Below are 19,777 nucleotides of genomic sequence, written 5' to 3'. Positions count from 1 at the left end.
ATACACAGGATATTCATTCAAAGGATAATTATATCCAAAAATACTTGTATATAAAAATGTTGATAAAAGCTTTATTTGTAATAGCCCTATTATATATAGAAAGCTGAGATAGGAAAAAAAAGAAAGCTAAGTTAGGTAGAAATATTATAGGCAGTCAGATAGGGCTGGACCCTGGAGAGAGTCAATGCAAAGATTATAACTCATTATAACTATGGCCAGAGGCACATCTGTTGGAGGCCAGGCCTCAAGATAAAGACAAATGACCAAGACTACATGCTTCCTCAAGGCCTAAGATAAGTGGTAACACCTGGTCTAATAAAGTGTAGGTAGACATCTGTGGTGAACAAGCCCCTCAGACTCATCCTTCCTGAAAAGCTCTCTATTCTTTCTGTATACACTTGCTTGCTACATGACTGCTTCTCCCTTGAATCAATATTACATAAGTGGTTATACTTATGATCTTAATCTGTGTTGAACTCATGTGGTTGTACTCTATAAAACTTCCCCTGAAAAGTGGAGTCCTGGGCAACCCACTTTCCAGACCCCCTTCTGTCTCTCTTAGGAAGAATCTATCTTTCCCTCAGTGAGTATTTCCTTCTCTTAAGCTCCTTTGTTCCTTAGAATTCATTCTTCGATTTTGGGGAATGCGAACTCGGCATATTGGACATCTAGCAGGTTGGGAGTTATATAATTTCCCCTGAATCATTTGGAGGTCCTATATCATTCCCATATCAGCCTCAAATTGGAAACAACCCAAATCAGTAAATACATATTGATATAGGCATACCATGTAGAACACTAAGCAATCATGAAACAATGAGGGGCTGAAGGAATGCATAGCTCAGAGGCAGAGCACTGGCCTGGCACCGGTGCGGCCTTGAGTTCAAACCCAAGCACTGGAAAAACTACAAGTATACATAATATATAACCAGTATATATAACAAGGGTGAATCTCATAAACATTATTGAGGCAGTCGGTAGCTAAGGAAAGACTGAAGAAAGAATGGAGAGTTAGCTTGCCCTGGAGTCTGCTTTCTGGGTTAGATCTAAGGTACAAGGTAACCAAAGAAAATCTGGAAAATAGCGAGCCCACCTTGGGGTCTGCTTTTTAGGAATAGATCTATCATCTGAGTTAAACACTGGCCTGGAAACAAAATGCCCAGGTCTAAATACAATGGAAAAAGGAACCAAGTGTCTTAGCTTACACTTTACTGGCACAGGGGGTGGGGTGATTCCCTGCTAATTTTGCACAAGGCATTGCCCAAATGCTTTATATGTACAGTTACTTTATTCCCATAACTCCCTATGAAGTAGATGTCATTATTGCTTTTTATTTTGTAGTTTGGGGAAACTAATTTGTAGATGTTGTAGTTTGAGTAAATTAATTTGCCTAACAAATGGTGGAGCTGGGATTCCAATCCTAAAGGTCCAACTGGAATTTGAAACGTGCTCTAAGCCTAGCTTCAAACATCCAGCAGCCTATCAGCATGACGTGGGTGCTGCCCTTACATTCTTGATTCTTCAGTTTGGGGATGAAGCTGCGGTTTTCTTTTGTTGTTGTTATTTGGCTTTTTGTCTTTTTGAACCAGGGTTTCACTGTGCAGTTCAGGCTGGCTTTTAACTCACTTTGTAGCCCAGACTGACCTCGAACTTGCTACAATCCTCCTGCCTCAGCCTCCAGAGTGCTGGGATTAAAGGCGCGCGCTACTACACCCAGCGAAGCTACGGTATTTTGATTGATTGAATGATTTTATTGAGGTACCAGAAATCGAAATCAGGACCTTGAGCTGGCCAGGCTGGCGCTCTGCCACTGAGCTATTTCCCTTCCCTATTTTCTGTTTTAAATCCTGCCGCCAAGGTGCGATCGTTTGGGTAGCAGCTTGACAAAGCACTACCAGCAGCCTCAATCTAGTCCCAGCTTCCTGTGCAGCGCAAAGGCCACTGGGAGTTGTCGGCGTCCTTTGTAATTCGTCACTGCTTCCCGGAAGTGACGCAAAGCCCGATCTCTGTCTTCCGGCGTGCCTCCGCAGCGCAGCTAGTTAGTCTGTCTTGGGCCTCGTGCTTCGAGGTAGGCGACCCGGACGGAGACGGTGAGGGGCCGGGGTGGGGAGGTGGTGGCCCGGGTCCCCTGTCGTGACCCGTGGTGCTCCTGCTTTTCTCAGGTCGCGCCCGCAGCGCCGCCGCCATGTCGCGGTTTTTCACCACCGGTTCGGATAGCGAGTCCGAGTCGTCCCTGTCCGGGGAGGAGCTCGTCACCAAACCTGTCGGGGGTAACTACGGCAAACAGTGAGTCGAGGGGCTGCCGTGGGGTGCAGTCCGGGGCGCGGGAGCGAGTTGTGGGGCGCTGTGAAGTACCCCGCCGCTGCTACGAGGGGGCGAGGCGCACAGCTGGGATCGCCCTCTGCCTCCGGCCGTGGCGTCAGCTTTTAACTGGCCTCCTAAAAGTCTACAGCCTCGCCACCCCGAGCCCGCAGCCTGTTTCCTTCTCCCCTCTTCCACTCCTTCTCTGCATCGACCAGTCTCAGTCGAAATCCAAAAATCATAGCTATTCTTATCTCCAAGAAATCTTTGTTCATCTCACATTGCTCCTAAGGAGGAGACCCCTAAATGTTTAGTTAGTATCTGGAGCATCTCCTGATGTGGCTTCGAGGTCTAATTACCCGTCTCTGCCGGCAGATTCGTAAATATTTATTATATTCTTGTTGTTTACTTCCACTTGTCATTTGCTGTTTAAAAATCTGTGTGTATCCCTACACTGATGTATATATGTGCCAACGTGAATATGATTTCATATCACCGTCACAAATGAAAAACTAACACCACTTACCATAAAATAGAAAATAATTGGGAAAATTAATAGAATTGAGGTATTGTTGCTTGCTGAATCTGTATCTTTTTTTTTTTTTTCCCCGAGTCTGTATGTTGAAGTTATTAAAAATACTAGCAATGGAAGAGTTAAAAGCCAGCGAGACTCAGCTCAGTTGTTTGCCTTTCCTGCTTTGGGGAAATGTTTTTTGGGACCTAATTCAGTTACCAGCTCCTTGACACCTTTTCCATTCTTTATAGATGGAGTGCTGTTTTTTTTCTACTACTTTTCTTTCAGTGCTTAATAGTGATGTTTGCTTGTCTGTAATTAGTTGTCTCGCAGAATAAGTACTAAATTTTTTTATTTTAGAAAAGGTGGATGCTGTTGGTTTTGTATGTGCTACAATTTGACAAAAGACTTACATAAAGTAGACTTAAAGAGTTGTGTAAGTTGAGGCTGTGGAAAGCAACTCAGAAAGAGCTGGGTATGGTGTGGGTGACCTGAGTTGTCAGTTCTACCTGCCACATCTGAGAAGAGATAGTGGCACTAGGAATGAAGATCAATGGCCTCTGGTACTTCCATACAGGCCATTGTTACTGAGTGAGGATGAAGAAGACACTAAAAGAGTTGTCCGAAGTGCTAAGGACAAGAGGTAAGGCCATGGGAGGCTGGCTGGTGGTGGGAGACTGGGAGCAGTGGTGAGCTTTCTCCATGGTGACATGTTCTGTGTGGTGTTGGTTGCCACTCTAGGTTTGAGGAGCTGACCAACCTTATCCGGACTATTCGTAATGCCATGAAGATTCGGGATGTCACCAAGTGTCTGGAAGAGTTTGAACTCCTGGGAAAAGCATATGGGAAGGCCAAGAGTATTGTGGACAAGGAAGGTGTCCCCCGGTTCTATATCCGCATCCTGGCTGACCTGGAGGACTATCTTAATGAGGTGTGATGCTTGTGTGCCAGGGGTCTTGTTTCTGGGTTCTCTGCCTTTTCAAATGCAGTTTTTTTCTAGAATAGGAAATGAAAGCCAAGAGAGAAATTTTGTTTTTTTCCTAAGAACATGATTGAATTAGTGCTTATTACCACTTCTAATGGTTTTGTATTTATTGGTATTTTGAGACAGGATCTCACGTTGTAGTTCTGGCTGACTTTGAACCCACAGTGATCTTCCTGGAATACTGGGAGAATGGGTGTGTGCCTGGCTTGTGGTTTTGTACTTTTAGTAGTGCTGTACAAAAGATCTTCAAAAAAAATAATTTAATGAGCTGGGTATAATATTCAGTGGTAATTCCCTTGCCTAATGTGTATGAGCCCTGAGTTTAATTCTTAGCACCACCAAAAAGTTTTATGGATGTAGTTAAGTACAATGGTAAACAGATAACAAGACCAAAAAAAAATCATGGTGAAGCCTGAAGTTTAGGAAACACTACTGAGTCTTACTTAGATCATTTTTTCCCTTTCTTGCCTCTTTCCTTTAGCTTTGGGAAGACAAAGAAGGTAAGAAGAAAATGAACAAGAACAATGCCAAGGCTCTGAGTACTTTGCGCCAGAAGATCCGAAAATACAACCGAGATTTTGAGACCCATATCACAAACTACAAGCAGGTAGGATATTAGGGATTTACTGAACTATAGGAACAGTGGCTGTATGACTAAGAAGAGCATTAACAAGTGGAAGTGTGACCAAACTATCCCCAACTACTCTCTTATTCCCCTCTGTCCAGAACCCTGAGCAGTCTGCCGATGAAGATGCAGAGAAGAATGAAGAGGATTCAGAAGGTGAGAGATGGCACCCTGTGTGGAAATGGCTAGGAAGGTCAAAGCGGAGGTTCCATTGGCCTAGATTCTTCATTGTGCTTTGGTCTTGCTCTTTAGCATTCTAGCTTTTTTCTCCCCTACTCCCTACCAGGCTCTTCAGATGAGGATGAAGATGAGGATGGAGTTAGTGCTGCAGCTTTCTTGAAGAAGAAATCAGAAGCTCCTTCTGGGGAGAGTCGCAAGTTCCTCAAGAAGATGGAGGTTATAGCCAGGGTTATACTCAGGGATGATTTGCCTGCAAGAGATCATAAGGCTTCTTGAGAAGGAAAGACCCCACAAAACCTTATGACTGACAGGGATGGGATTGAGTGGGTTCTGATTTGAGAACAGGCTTCCTCTTGGAATAGAGCTCTGAGCTAACTGGGATTTAAATGCTGGTCTAACTATCCCTGGGGAGATGTGTACAATTTTTCGGGGTTCCTCCCAGCTCTTCACCCTGAGTCCGTGAACAACAGTTACTCCTGTTCTGTCCCCGAAAACCCCTGGAGCTTGTGGCAGCAGAGAAAGCAGTGACCAGTCTCCCTGCCTTCTTTCTGCTGACTCTTTTTACTTGAAGGATGAAGATGAGGACTCGGAAGATTCTGAAGATGATGAAGAGTGGGACACAAGTTCCACATCTTCTGATTCAGACTCGGAGGAGGAAGAAGGAAAACAAACTGTTCTTGCCTCAAAATTCCTTAAAAAGTAAGAAAAAGAGTGGGAAACGGAGCTATAGTGGGATGAGTAGAAAACCTCTTGTCTTTTTTTTTCCTTTTTTGTGCCAGTAACTGAACTCAGGATCTTGTACTTGTCAGGCAGGCACTTACGCCACTGAACTGTATCCCTGGCCCCAAACCTCTGTCATCTTGAAGATGGTTGCTTCTTCCTTCCAGGGACTCCTTTGAGAGAAGAGAGGCGAATGCTCCCACTTTATAGCAAAATCTCAGAATCAAATTAATTAGCTAATATCGCAGAGCTATTGTGATCTGAATGAGTTTTGAAGTCTCCGGATGCCAAATGTTTAGCTGGGTTACTCAATGCATGTGGACCTGGCGTAGATCTCACTGTGGCATCTATTAGCTGTGTGAGATTGGGTAATCTTCAATTTTCTCATCTATAAAATGATACAGAGACACTGCTTCCCAAGATAGGTATGAAAGTATGAAGAGGCAGCTTGACAGTGCATGCCTGTAATCCCAGCACTTGGGAGGCTGAGGCAGGAGGATCAAAAGTTTGTGTTGCCTGAGCACTTTAAAAAAATGTTTCTTAAAAAGGGCTGGGGATGTGTTTAGTACAAAGGTGCTGCAGGGAAGTAGGGAGAAAAATCTGTTGTCTTACTTAACGATCTTGATCTGAAGATATAGAGGAAGTTGTTCATACCTCATGTCTTACGAAATCTTAAGTGATGCTGCCTGTTTCTATAGAGTTAACATACTTTGGAAGCTTTGTGTATGTAAGAGAGGTTTTTTTGTTGGTATCTCAATCTTTGGTTCCTTAGCTGTGTACGAACTTCAGGTGGCACCTATAAGATACATAATTCTGATACATATATATTTATTTATTTTGGGTTTTTGGTTTCTGGGGTTTTTTAAAAAATGTTTTTGAGCCAGGGTCTCACTTTGCGGTTCAGGCTGGTGTTGGACTCACTTCGTATCCCCAGTTGTTCTCTAACTTGCAATGATCTACCTGCTTCAGCTTCCCAAGTGCTGGGATTACAGGAGTTCGCCACCATGCCTGGCTTCTGATTTATATTTTCAATATAAACATTTGTTTTCTTGTTTTTCTAACGAGATGAGAACTTACCAAGATATGATCTATTATAGAGAGGTTAAACTCAAGTTTTAGGTCTTCAATTAGAAATTCCCTTTTTTTTTTTTTTTTTTTTTTTTTAAAGACAAGGTCTTGCTATGCAAGTTCAGACTGTCCTTGAACTCACAGTCTAGCCCAGGCTGGCCTCCAACTCTCAGTGATTCTCTTGCCTCAGCCTCCCCAGTGCTGGGATTGCAGATGTGCACCACCATACCCAATTTCAGTCAGAATCTCATAGGGCGAGTTAACTCTGCTTGTAAGGTATGAACCATAGGATTCTTAGTGCTAGGAGTAAAAATCTTCAGGCCAAGGAAAATTCAGTTCATTGGAATCACTGATTTCAAAATAGCATTAGCTCTTTTCAGCCTTTCAAGAAGTTTTGGGATGATATGGACCAAGAGATTTCTGTTTGACTGTTGCATATTTTCCAAACCTGTGAGTTTTTATTGTTAGGGAGTAATGGTGGAGGGAGCAGGTCCTCTATGAGGTCTTTAAGAGTTAAAACTGTTTGGGCTGGGGATTTAGCTCAGTGGCATAGGCGCCTGCCTTGCAAGCAGGCAGTCGTGAGTTCGATCCCCGGTACCGATAAAAACAAAAAAGACAAAAAAAAAAAAAAGAGTTAAAACTGTTTCTTGGCAAGGGGAAAATTTTAACCTAACTAGCAAGTTTATAAGCTGTTACAGATGTATACTCAGTGCTTTTAAGCAGTTTAAATTAAATGTACTTCTAATTGTAGTTTATGACAGTTACAAAGGAGATTTGTTGGATCTTTCTGGAAAGACTGTTGGCAATCTCAGAATGCCTTAGGTCACTTGGTATCACCTGAAACCTATAGACCTTAGCACTTACAGATGGTTTCGGGCAATATCAAGTGGCCTAAGGCATTCTGAGATGGGCAGCAGTCTTTTAAACATTTTACTGTATTAAAATTTAGAATAAGATTAAGCAGGTGTCATAAGGGAGGAGAGAAAGAGGAAGTCTGGTAGCGGCAAAATTTTTTTTCACCTTGACCTAGTAGAAAGGTCAATCTGGATAGAGAAACTAGCATCAAAGAAAATAACTTAGGTTGTTTTGGATATTCTTCAGGAAACCTTAGCAGTTCCCTTAGGAGCTACTACATGGCAGGTTGTTTCTGTGTCTGCAGTGGCCTGGTCAGTTGGCGGTGCCTTTCTCTTAGATTATCTGAACAGGTGTGTATGGTGGCAGATTCCAGCAGACTCAAGCTCAGTAGCCTGGCTTTGGTTATGGTTGTGGTTGCACTGCTCTCCATGTCATCCATCGTACAGTGCAATTTAAACCCATAGTAGAGGAATAGAAGTAGTTTGTGGGAGAAGGAAACCTCAGGTGTGGAGGGGACTGATCTTTCATCCTCTCCATGCAGAGCCCCTACCACAGAGGAGGACAAGAAAGCGGCTGAGAAGAAGCGAGAAGACAAAGCCAAAAAGAAGCATGATAGGAAATCTAAGCGTCTGGATGAAGAGGAGGAGGACAACGAAGGCGGGGAATGGGAGAGGGTCCGTGGTGGAGTGCCCCTCGTGAAGGTGAGGGTTTTGGGGATAGAAATGAACTGGGAAACGGTTTAGGAGAGAATAACTGTGCCCAGCTGGTCAGAGTGGGAAAAAGACGAACAGGTTCCTTTTAACATGCGTCTGACAGGCTGTGTGTTGGTCTAGGAAAAGCCAAAAATGTTTGCCAAGGGAACTGAGATCACCCATGCCGTTGTCATCAAGAAACTGAATGAGATCCTTCAGGCACGAGGCAAGAAGGGAACTGATCGGTAAGATTCAAAGGCTCAGGCTGTGAGGTTAGAGGTGGAGAAAAAGTAGATGCTCTTTTTCTCCACAGTGCAGGTTAGGGCATGCAGGAAGGGAACAGTTCTATTTCAGGAGAATCTGGCTGTCGTGGTGGAGCAGTATGCTTGGGACATACCTGATCGTACCTGGGGTTTATTTTCTATATGACCTTGAGCCAGGCGCTTAGCCGTTCGCACAGCTTTACCATCTAAAATGAGAATAATGTTCACCGTTATTAAGTGGTTGGAGGATGGTTGGGTTTGAAAGCATTTTATACAACTCCCGCATTGTTAGTGTTACTGTATTTTCCATTGGAAATTTAAAAGAGATGTAAGTACACAGATGCCTAAGATGGGGGAATCAGTCATGGGCTTCCTTTCTTGAGGGCACGCTGTATGACATAGTGAGACTTTCTGATTTGTCTCCAAAGCCTCACATGGTTCTGTACCCCTCCAGTGCCTCCCAGATTGAGCTACTACAATTGCTGGTCCAGATTGCTGCTGAAAACAACCTGGGGGAGGGTGTCATCGTCAAGATCAAGTTCAATATCATTGCTTCTCTCTATGACTACAACCCCAATCTAGCCACATACATGAAGGTGAGGGCATTGAGGAGGGTTGTGGGAGCCCTGAGTTGGTGGGTCAGGGAAGGTGCCTAATGTGTTAAAACTCAGGGACTGTACATGGTCTTGGTAGTTTAGCCCTGTGGATTTCTGGTAGAGGGACTTTTGGGAGGCATCTTATTTATTCCATCCCCACAGTTGTGACTTTGCTGTCTGATCTGTTGGCAGCCAGAGATGTGGCAGAAGTGCCTGGATTGCATCAATGAGCTCATGGACATTTTGTTTGCAAATACCAATATCTTCGTTGGAGAGAACATTCTGGAAGAGAGCGAGAACCTGCAAAATTTTGACCAGGTAAAGGGAGGAATAGGCAGATGACTGAGGAGGCATATGTTGTGTGCTTTAGGAAGGTTCAGTGGAAACAGGAATTGAGATTTAGGACAGAAGCCTGAGCTAATGTGTATCTTCCTCCTTTGCTTTATTCCTCAGCCTCTGCGTGTCCGGGGATGTATCCTAACTCTGGTGGAACGAATGGATGAAGAATTTACCAAAATCATGCAAAATACCGACCCTCACTCCCAAGGTAACCCTTTGCGCAGCACTCACGTAGAGGACTCAGTGAGGTGCTAGGTCCCACTTCCGTTTGTGTCTGATTTTGGAGTCTAGGGAGGGTTGAGAATTGCATTTCATGTGCTCCAGGGTTATGTTGCTGTTCTAGAGATTGTTTTTGGATTAAGACTTCTTTTCACTTTTTAGTTTGGATCAGAGGCACTAGAGTGGAAATTATAGTATTGTTTACTCAGTACCAGTGAATGTGCCTGCTAAGTGTTGAGTGTAGTGGTGAATGAGGCACCCAAAGATCTCGGTACACGTGGAGCTTCCCTTTGGTACTAGAGACAGGCCGTCCAGCAATGTAGCTCAGTGATACAGTCCTTGCCTAGCGTGACTTGAGTCCCTGGGTTCAATCCCCAGTACCACCAAAGAAAGGTGTGTGGGGGAGATAATTTCAGTTAATATGAAGGGTGAATTCACATCCAAGTAGGTCCCTGAGATAATGATTGAAGTGGTGTACGCTTTAGATAGGGCGAAGAAAGCATCGTTAGTGGAGATCCAAAGAGAATCAGCTGGGAAGAGCGTGCAGAAGAGAACCTCTCACAGGAGGAGCAGAAAATAAGCTTGGCACATTCTAGAAAGAAAGTGGCTATGCACCATAAGACTGGAGGAGAACCACAGGAAGTGAGGCAAATGCCAGACTTTACTGACCATTGAGGGCCAGGGCTGGTAGTTAGGATTTTTTCCTAAGTCATAGGACAGCAAGGTTGTACATATGGGGGAAAGGGTGTCGTGTTTTCCAGGCTTGGTGAATACTTGTCTGATGAGTAAAGAAAACAAATTGAGGTGACTGGGTTGACTGGGAACAGAGGGTTAGGGAAAGCCAGGTACCTGGCTAAAATGAGGATGTATGCTCTCACTCCTAGAGTATGTGGAGCACCTGAAGGATGAGGCGCAAGTGTGTGCCATCATTGAGCGAGTGCAGCGCTACCTGGAGGAGAAGGGCACCACAGAGGAGATCTGCCGCATCTACCTGAGGCGCATCCTCCACACTTACTACAAGTTTGACTACAAGGCCCATCAGCGGCAGCTTACCCCGCCTGAAGGTTCCTCAAAGGTGAGTCCCGGTAGGCAGAGTGTTTAGAGATGTGTGAATCTGTCCTGCTTGATTGTTAGGACTTGAGGCAAATCTGTTTCCTAGAAATAGAATTTTCCTGAGGTGGAGCATGAAAGGAAATGGATTAGATTTCTCAGGTACAATTTTGGTTGTACCTGTGTCTTTTAAAACCATTGTCCCTAAATAAAATAAAGCAGCCATTATCCTTGCCTGTATCAACCTCTGGCATCTCTCCTTTCCCCCAGTCTGAGCAAGACCAGGCAGAAAATGAAGGTGAGGACTCAGCTGTGTTGATGGAGAGGCTGTGTAAGTACATCTATGCCAAGGATCGCACAGACCGGATCCGTACATGTGCCATCCTCTGCCACATTTACCATCATGCTCTGCACTCCCGCTGGTACCAGGCCCGCGATCTTATGCTCATGAGCCACCTCCAAGACAACATTCAGCATGCAGACCCACCAGTGCAGGTAAGCAGAGGAGCCAGCCCGTGAACTCAGTTTTGACAGGTTGGCTCAGCTAGTGCAGGTCTAAGGAGGTGGCTTAACTTTTTCCCAAATGCCACCATTCTTTCATTCTCTTCCACATTAACACATGCTTTGTACTTTTCTAATAGAGTTTGCTTCATGTGGGTTACACAGAGGTTCTGGTTCAGCTAGCATTTCTTTTTTTTTTTTTTTTAATCTACTGTGTGTTTATTTCATTCAGAGATTATCTTGCTTAGAAAGCTGAAAAAAAACCTTGAAAAAGTTATTAAATCAGGAGGGAAGATAGGGACCCAAGTGCAGTGGGACACCACGTAACTGTAAAGTTTCGTGTGTGGCAGTATGGTGAGGTTTTTATATAGGGGAAGTATTGAAGCTATGAGCTATAGATCCTCTTACTGTGTGTTTAAGACGGCTGGGAAATATATGTAGAACATTTAATTAGCCTGTGGTGGTGGTAGTTTTTAAACAGCCCTACTCTTTGTTCTCATACCTTCTTTCATGAAATGGCCAGTCTTTTTGGTTTTTTGAGACAGGATCTCACTGTACAGTTCAGGTTGACCTTGAACTCACTTTGTAACCCAACGTGGCCTTGAACTCTCAGCAATCCTGCCTCAGCCTCCCAAATGCTAGAATTACAGATGTTCACTACTATGCCTCGCCTGGCAAGTCAACTCTTTTGCCCATTTTTTAAATTGAAAAAAAAAATTTTTTTTTTGGTACTATTGAGCTGTAGGAGTTCTTTATATACCCTAGATAACCACTTCTTCATCAGGTATGTGTTGTGCAAATACTTCTTTCCAGACTGTAGTTTGCCTATTCACTTGCTTAACTTTGGTGGAGTCTAATGTCTTTCCTTTGCCCACTTTTCTGCGGTAATGGGGATCAAACCCAGGGACTCAGGCATGCTAGGCAAGTGGTCTGGTGAGACCAGTGATGCACAGTTCACAAAGTGGGCCTCAGATTTGGAATCTTCCTGATCAGTTCCCATGCAGTTCAGGATTACAGGCATGAGCCAGCACACCTGGCTTCAGTGTTTTCTAATGCAGTTACTATTTTCTGGGTTCTGTGGAAAGAACTCTTTGTTTACTTATAAACCATGAAAGTATTTTTTTCTCATGTAAGCATGTATTGATTTTAGCTTTTACATTTTAACTTAAAATTCATCCTACTTTAATTTTAAATGTGTGAGGTTGGGATCAGCATCATTTGTAGCAATTACTTTCTTTCCCTGTTACATTGTTTTGGTTCCTTTGTGGAAACTATTTGGAAGGCTGAGTGTGATGATGCACACCTATAAGCTGTAGTTCAAGGCCAGCCTAGGCTACATAGTGACACCCTGTCTCAAAAAAAAAGAAGAAACTGCATAAAAAATAACCCACAGAATTCTGTAAGAGTAGTATTCTTTCTTCTATTATTATTATTAGTTGTTTTTTGTTTATTCTTGTGCCAGTCTCACACTGTCTTGATTGTTGTGCCTTTATGTTGTAGTAAGTCTTGGATTTAGGCAGTATGACTCTTCCAGCCCTGTTTTTTTTTCAAGATGGTTTTGAATATCTAGGCCTTTTGCATTTCCACCTATATTTAATATTTTGTTTTGTTTTTTTTTTTTTGAGACAGGGTCTTGCTATGTAGTTCAGACTCACGATGTAGCCTACACTGGTCTTGAACTCATGGCAATCCTCTTGCCTCAGGCTTTTAAGTGCTGAGATTACAGGGATGTGCCACCATTCCTGACTCCACATAAATTTTAGAATTAACTTGTCAATGTTAGCAAAAATGCCTTATGATCAAATTAGATTCATAAATCAAGTTTGGGAGAATTAGCATCTTAGTATTAAACCTTTTAACCTTGCTCATTTCGTGTCTTAAGATTTACTTAATTTTTCTGTGTATCACTGACTTTCTCTTCTTTGGGTCTTTTTTTTTTTTTTTTGGTATCAGGGATCAAACTCATAACCTCATGCTTACCAGACAGGTGCTTATGCCACTGACCTAAATCCCCAACCCTGGGTTTTAATTCACACTCATTTGAAAATACTCTTCAAAAGACAGACTTACTGGGGTGAGGATGTGGCTCAGTGGCACAGTGCCTGCTTGGCAAATGTAGTCATGAGTTCAATCTCCAATACAAAAAAAAAAAAAAGCCTAATTAGATCAGATTGCACCCACCATTACCATACCAACTTCAATACTAAGTCCCTCCTGTTTTTCATTTTTCTCCTTAGCATGAATCATCATCCTCATACTGTCATTGTTACATCTAGAACAGAGGTTGCATGGAAGTCGGGGCTTGTCTACTTCATTTTATGTCCCTAAGCCATCATCTAGTACTGAGCACATAATAGGTGCTTTAAGTGTATATGTGAATAAAGAATCAACTCAGCTGTGGCTGTCACCTCTGAATGCATTACCATTTGTCTCCAGATTTTGTACAACCGCACCATGGTGCAGCTGGGCATCTGTGCCTTCCGCCAAGGCCTGACCAAGGATGCACACAACGCCCTGTTAGACATCCAGTCAAGTGGCCGGGCCAAGGAGCTTCTGGGCCAAGGTCTGCTGCTGCGCAGTCTTCAGGAGCGCAACCAGGAACAGGAGAAGGTGGAGCGCCGCCGGCAAGTGCCTTTCCACCTACACATCAACCTGGAGCTGCTGGAATGTGTCTATCTGGTGTCTGCCATGCTCTTGGAGATCCCCTATATGGCCGCCCACGAGAGCGATGCCCGCCGTCGCATGATCAGCAAGCAGTTCCATCACCAGCTGCGGGTGGGTGAGCGACAGCCTTTGTTAGGTAAGTATGGGACATCAGTGCAACACACTTCCTTTTACTCTTTGATTATGATTAAGGGTTAGGGAAAATTAAAGGAGCCAGATGTGGTGGTATATGCATTTATTTAATCTCAGCACTAGAGAGGCTGAGACAGGATGGTCACTGCAAGTTCAAGACTAACCGGAAATAAGACCATGTGTCAAAACAGAATTTAAAGGGACTTAAGTCTCCTCTAACAGTTGATTCCATTTGATTTAATAATATCTCCTCTGTCTGGCACTGTTATGAATACTTTATAGATAATAACTGATTTAATCTTTGTTAAGTAATCCCTGTGATAAGAGTGTTCTTGTTACCCTCCTTTTCCTGATGGAAAAATTGAGGCAGAGAAGTTGCACAGTTTAATTCAGCTAATATGTGCCTCTAGTCTTTTTCTTTCTTTGGTTTTTTTGTTTGTTTGTTTGTTTTTGTTTTGTTTTGTTTTGGTTCCTGTGATCTCAGTTCTTTAGGAGACCAAGGTAGAAGATAACAAGTTTGAGGATGAGTGTGAACAGCTACCCTGGGCAATTTAGCTGAGACGCTTTCAGCCTGGGTAAATTAACAAGACCCTGGCCTTTTTTTTTTTTTTTTTTGGTACTGGGGATTGAACTCCATAATCTCATGCCTGTCAGGCAGGTGCTTATACCACTGAGCTAAATCCCCAGCCCCTTCAACAAGATCCTGTCTTAAAACAACAAAAATAAATTCTTTAAGGGCTGGGGATGTAAGCTAGTAATAAAGTGGTACTGGGAATCAAATTCAGGAGCACCCAACCACTGAGCTACATTCTTGACCCTTTTTATTTTGAGACGTGCCTTTGCGGAGTTACCCAGGCAAGACTTGAATTTGGAATTTTCCTACCTCTGCCTCACAAACAACTGGGAGGCAGGATTACAGGCATGTGCCCCCACACCCTTCTTCTGCAGTTGGTGCATGGTACATGGCAGTGCTTATGTGAGCCAAGCTTGCTGCCTGGTCTATCCCCTTATACATTGTCTTTTTCTGATTGTGTGTATGGTCATGCTCAAGTACAGGTGCTCCTTACGCAAATCTTACTGAGCTTACATAGGGATAATTTAGAGGGAAGCATCTAGTAAAAATCTGAAGATTTGGTTCAGTGGCATAAGTGCCCCTTGGCAAGCTAGGCTGTGAGTTCGATCCCTGGTACCCCCACCCCCCCAGAATCTGAAATTTTACCCATCTTAGAATTTTTGGAGGATCTGCCAGGCTTGACCTGTCTTCTCACAAGAGCTAGCTTTGGCAATTGCTGAAGAAGAAGCTGTCAGGAGGGAGGGTTACATCTAGAGGATTGCATGTTCCTCTTACACTTAGTCCTCTTACACATTTCTGTTTGGGTCTGATTTGTGTACTTATTTGAGCTTGCCGTGCCTGTTCTAGTGTCTGCCATGTTCATGGATGTCACCCAGTTGCTGTCCTACAGCTTTTACAGTGTCTATCCTGAATTCCAGGCATACTTTTTGCCCTGGCTTGTGTCTCAGGATAGTATTGGTGCTGATCTATTTATGCTGATCAATGATCAGCACATCCAACCTGTGATTTTACATAGATAGTTTAGATTTATGCTTAAAAAATTTTTTTAGGAAAATAAATGAATTACTCTTAAGGATAATGCTTAGTATATGGATATGTTAGAAATCATAAAGACAATGAATGAAGTTTGGTAAATACTATTCTAGTCAAGATGTTAGACTTGTTGTTTTAGGCAAATAACTTGTGAGAATCTGGTGAAAGCTATAAATGCTTCTCTCAGGAACATTCATAGGCACACAACTAAGGCAGGATTCCGGAAGCCCATCTGTGGACTGGTTTAGTCCAGGCCCAAATAAATTTACTCAGTTACTAAGTGATTAATATAATCCCATGGCTATTTAGTGCAGAGCTGGGAGAGTTGTTTTCCCCGCTGACCTGTGTTCCTTTAAACAGTGCCTATGGGGCACTATATCACAGAGCCACATCCTCAGCCTCAAGGTCCTCTGGGCCCTGTCTCATTCCCAATCCTTTCAGGTCCCCCCGAGTCAATGAGGGAACATGTGGTTGCAGCCTCTAAGGCCATGAAGATGGGAGACTGGAAAACCTGCCACAGTTTCATCATTAATGAGAAGATGAATGGGAAGGTTTGGGATCTTTTCCCTGAAGCTGACAAAGTCCGCACCATGCTGGTTGGGTGAGCAGAGAATAGACTACAGTAGGTGGGGAAGGAGGGCCCTTCTCGTCCTCTTTCCTGAGGACTGTCCCCTTTACTGTCCCACAGGAAGATCCAGGAAGAGTCATTGAGGACCTACCTCTTCACCTACAGCAGTGTCTATGACTCCATCAGGTGAGGTGGGCCCTGGGGAAGCAGAGGGCCCTGTTTGTGATCAGGGGTCTTCATTGTTTCCTCCCGCCTTTCTCCCCAGCATGGAGACGCTGTCAGACATGTTTGAACTGGATTTGCCCACAGTACATTCCATCATCAGCAAGATGATTATTAACGAAGAGCTGATGGTAAGGGTGGAGGTGGTAAATGGTGGCAGGGAGTCATGGAGACCAGATTGCAAGGCCTAGTCGCCCATACCCTCCTCTCCCTGGCTTCTGGCAGGCCTCCCTAGACCAGCCCACACAGACAGTGGTGATGCACCGCACTGAGCCTACCGCCCAGCAGAATCTGGCTCTCCAGCTGGCCGAAAAGCTGGGTAGCCTGGTGGAGAATAACGAGCGGGTGTTTGACCACAAGCAGGGTACCTATGGCGGCTACTTCCGAGGTGAGTGGTTTTATTCTCTGCGGTCCAGGATCCTGGCCCCTGCTGCCTGCCTCTCCCCTGACGTTCACACTCTTCCTTTCCTTCCCATAGACCAGAAAGATGGCTACCGCAAGAACGAGGGCTACATGCGCCGTGGTGGCTACCGCCAGCAGCAGTCTCAGACAGCCTACTGAGCTCCCCGCCTCTGTCCCTGTGGCCCAGACCACTCAGCCTGTTAGTCTAAACCCACACTGTCAATAAAGCTTGGTTTAGAGTTGTTATGGTTTTTAATTGTCTTCTGGCTCTACAGAGATGTGTCCAACTCATTCATAACTAATTGTATTTCTGAGCTTCTGCCACATCAGGCACAAGGCTGTGGGTGCAGGATGAATTATATATACCGCCGCCTTCTTGAAGCTTGCTACTCTGGTATTTAGCAGAATACTGTGGTGGTGCAATAAATTATAATGGACATGATAAAAGATGGTGTTCAGGGGTTGGGGGTTTAGCTCCGTGGTGTAAATGCCAGACTGGCAAATGCAAGATATGAGTTCCATCCTCAGTACTGGGAAAAAAAAAGAGATGGTGTATATATTGAATAGGATGCCGTTGTGGGCATCATAGCAGGAAGTCATCATGGAGGCAGTAGTAGTGGTTGGACCTTCATTGAGTGGTGGTTCCCAGAGAGGGAGAAGGGAGAGTCAAGATCACTGGGAATGTATAGTCTGGGAACCAGCTTGGATATACTGTTACCTGTCATGACAAAATTGGTATTGTAATTCAGAGTAAGCACTGAGAATCACACCTGCAGTCCCAGCACTTTGAGAGGCTGAGGATCATGACTTCAAGACCGGCCTAGGCAATTTAGCAAGACCCCATGACAAAAAAAGAACCAGGGATGTAACTCAGTGCAGAGGCTCTGAGTTCAGTCCCCATTAAGAAGGGAGGGTAAGTATTGAGAAACTTGCTGTCGCTAGGGCTTCTAAACTATGATTATTTTCCTACTGATTTGTGTAATTCTTGTTTATTGTATTTTGTAAAAATACTGGTCCACAGTAGAGTAGGAACTTGGAAAAGATGGCTCTTTTCCTAAGTTGAGAAACACTTGGAAGTGTGAAGGACTGGGGTATGGGTGGTATGGCTTATGTGCAGCAAACTTAACGTGTGGAAGCTTGGGAAGTTTCAGGAAGGCCTGGGTCCTTTGAGCTTTCGTAGACAACCTGGGTCCTGTTTAAGAAAGAAAATAAAGTAACGTTGTGGAACATGAAACTGGAGACAGCTAACCTAAAAAAGCAAAAGAGCCTGGAAGTTGGATTGGGGAGAGATCAAGGGAGTTAGTATATCACCAGCTTGGAGGGTTCTGGGATTGGAAGGGATGAAGAATGGTACACTCCTGCCAGAGGATTAACAGTAAAAGAGTTGTTAACAAGAAATAGGTGGCGGGGGCTGGGAATTTAGCTCAGCGGCATAAGCGCCTGCCTTGCAAGCAGGCAATCGTGAGTTCGATCCCCGGTACCGATAAAAAGGAAAAACACACACAAAAAAATAGGCAGCAGTATTCTGTGTGTTCAGGAATACAAGAAGAACATGCATGCATGGGATACTGTTTTATAAGTTTTAAATCTGAGGTGGACTGGGGATATAAGCTCCATGGCAAGGTCAAGGTCCTGAGTTGGTTTTTGCAGTACAAAAAAGGTCTAAATTTGAGGTGACTTTGGGACAAATGAGACAACTGTAGATAAGAATTTGGGACATGTTAATTCATTTAGGCTAAGCTGCTATAATAAGCTCTAAAACAGTGATTCAAACAAAATAGTGTTTTTCATATGATAGTTCAGATGTAGACAGGTAGACCAGGCTGGGGATTAGATCACAACTGTTAAAAGAGATCATCTAGGGACCCAACACGCGCTGCGGTGTTACTCTGCCAGCCCCACATCCCTGTTTAAACCCATGGGATGGGAAACAAGCCTGGAAATTATACTGATAGCGTCGTCCAAAGCAGTCTCATCCTCGTGCAACCCTATGGGAAGACTAAAAAGCCTCTTTAACTAGATGTGTGTTTATTTAGAATTATTGTAGTAACAAAGAAGGGGCACAGTTAATAATCTAACCAGAAAGGGAAGGACAGTGGTTTGGGGGTGTTTTGGTGTTCTTTTTGTTGCAGTTCTAAGGATCCACCGCAGGACCTCATAGGCAAGCACTGTACCACTGAGCCACAACCCCAGCTTCAGACACAGGTTTTGAAGTGGGTTACTTATAAATGGTTTTCCAAACTTCTAGTAGGAGGTAATATCAGAACCAACGCCACTGACTGCTTACATGCGGGTGTTTTATAGGCTTTATCTTAACCTCAGAATAACCCTATTATTCCTGATGCAGAGAGGGAAACACCCAAAGAGGTTCAAGGATTTGCCTGAGATCCCATAACTCAGAAATAAGCGTGCTGGATGTACACACCACATAGCCAATCATTTGGGCTTGTAACAGTTGTGCTTAGGGCTGCTTAGATTTCTGGGGTGAGCAGCAGAGCAGAGAAAAGGGCTAAGGACTGAACTCAGCATGTGAATGGCAGGTAAAGAGGCGGCTGGTGGGTGACCGTGAGGTGGTCACAGAGGTGGTACAGTCAAACAGGAGAGTGATGGAAAGGCTGAGAGCTTTTGCATCTTTGGCCTGGCTGCCTTGTGCCTGATGTGGCTAGTTTAGCATCCTTTAGCAGGGGCAGAACCATTTTATTACCCAGTCTTACAGAGTACCTCTCATTTTCTAGTCTACGATGATCTTTGGATAGCATTGTCAAAACGTTTTCCATGGGGCTGGGGATTTAGCTCAGCGGCATAAGCACCTGCCTTGCAAGCAGGCGGTCATGAGTTCGATCCCCGGTACCGATAAAAACGAAAAAGACAAAAAAAAAAGTTTTCCATTCAGGCTAGATAGTATCTTAAGTGTTGTATGCCCATGAATCACATACTCTTTTTTAACAACTCTTCAGGAATGTAAAATTCATTTTTTACTCTGATGATACAAGAACAGTCCACAGACCAGATTTGGCTCCTGGGTCATAATTTGCTGAACCATCTCCTGAATACTAAGCAGTTGTCCCCTAAAATTGTACATGGCAATACTAACAGTCCTAGAACACACTGAGCAAGGTTTTGCTCAAACTTTGACCTTTTAGAAGTAGGCAGAAGAGGTAACCACTTGCATGTGCACTCTTAAGTTTTTGTGAAAAGCTCACATTCATGAGTTCTTTAATATCACAGTTTTGAGAAAATAGCTGAAACAGTAATTTTTGTTTGCTGGGTGGTAC

The 19,777-nt window shown here is 43.9% G+C and overlaps 1 protein-coding gene across 1 annotated transcript; it reads left to right on the top strand.

Annotated features, from left to right (window-relative positions):
• Positions 1–1,914: 1,914 nt before the first annotated feature.
• On the top strand, positions 1,915–16,746 carry LOC100727341 (eukaryotic translation initiation factor 3 subunit C). Its single transcript, XM_003477839.4, has 21 exons — positions 1,915–2,068; positions 2,163–2,286; positions 3,393–3,458; positions 3,557–3,746; positions 4,282–4,407; positions 4,527–4,581; positions 4,712–4,821; positions 5,177–5,304; positions 7,790–7,949; positions 8,082–8,185; positions 8,658–8,799; positions 8,992–9,117; positions 9,253–9,346; positions 10,242–10,432; positions 10,678–10,902; positions 13,345–13,708; positions 15,752–15,911; positions 15,999–16,064; positions 16,144–16,231; positions 16,326–16,488; positions 16,579–16,746. Exons 2-21 carry the CDS (start codon positions 2,186–2,188, stop codon positions 16,659–16,661), a joined length of 2,742 nt encoding a protein of 913 aa, XP_003477887.1. The 5' UTR covers positions 1,915–2,068; positions 2,163–2,185; the 3' UTR covers positions 16,662–16,746.
• The last annotated feature ends 3,031 nt before the right edge of the window (positions 16,747–19,777 follow it).

The sequence above is a fragment of the Cavia porcellus genome, unplaced genomic scaffold (assembly GCF_034190915.1).
Source record: "Cavia porcellus strain 051 isolate PalLab524CR breed Dunkin Hartley unplaced genomic scaffold, mCavPor4.1 scaffold_16, whole genome shotgun sequence".
NCBI classification, from domain to species: Eukaryota; Metazoa; Chordata; class Mammalia; order Rodentia; family Caviidae; genus Cavia; species Cavia porcellus.
Note: the sequence above shows the minus strand (reverse complement) of the source record. Positions and strands in the feature narration are given on the sequence as shown.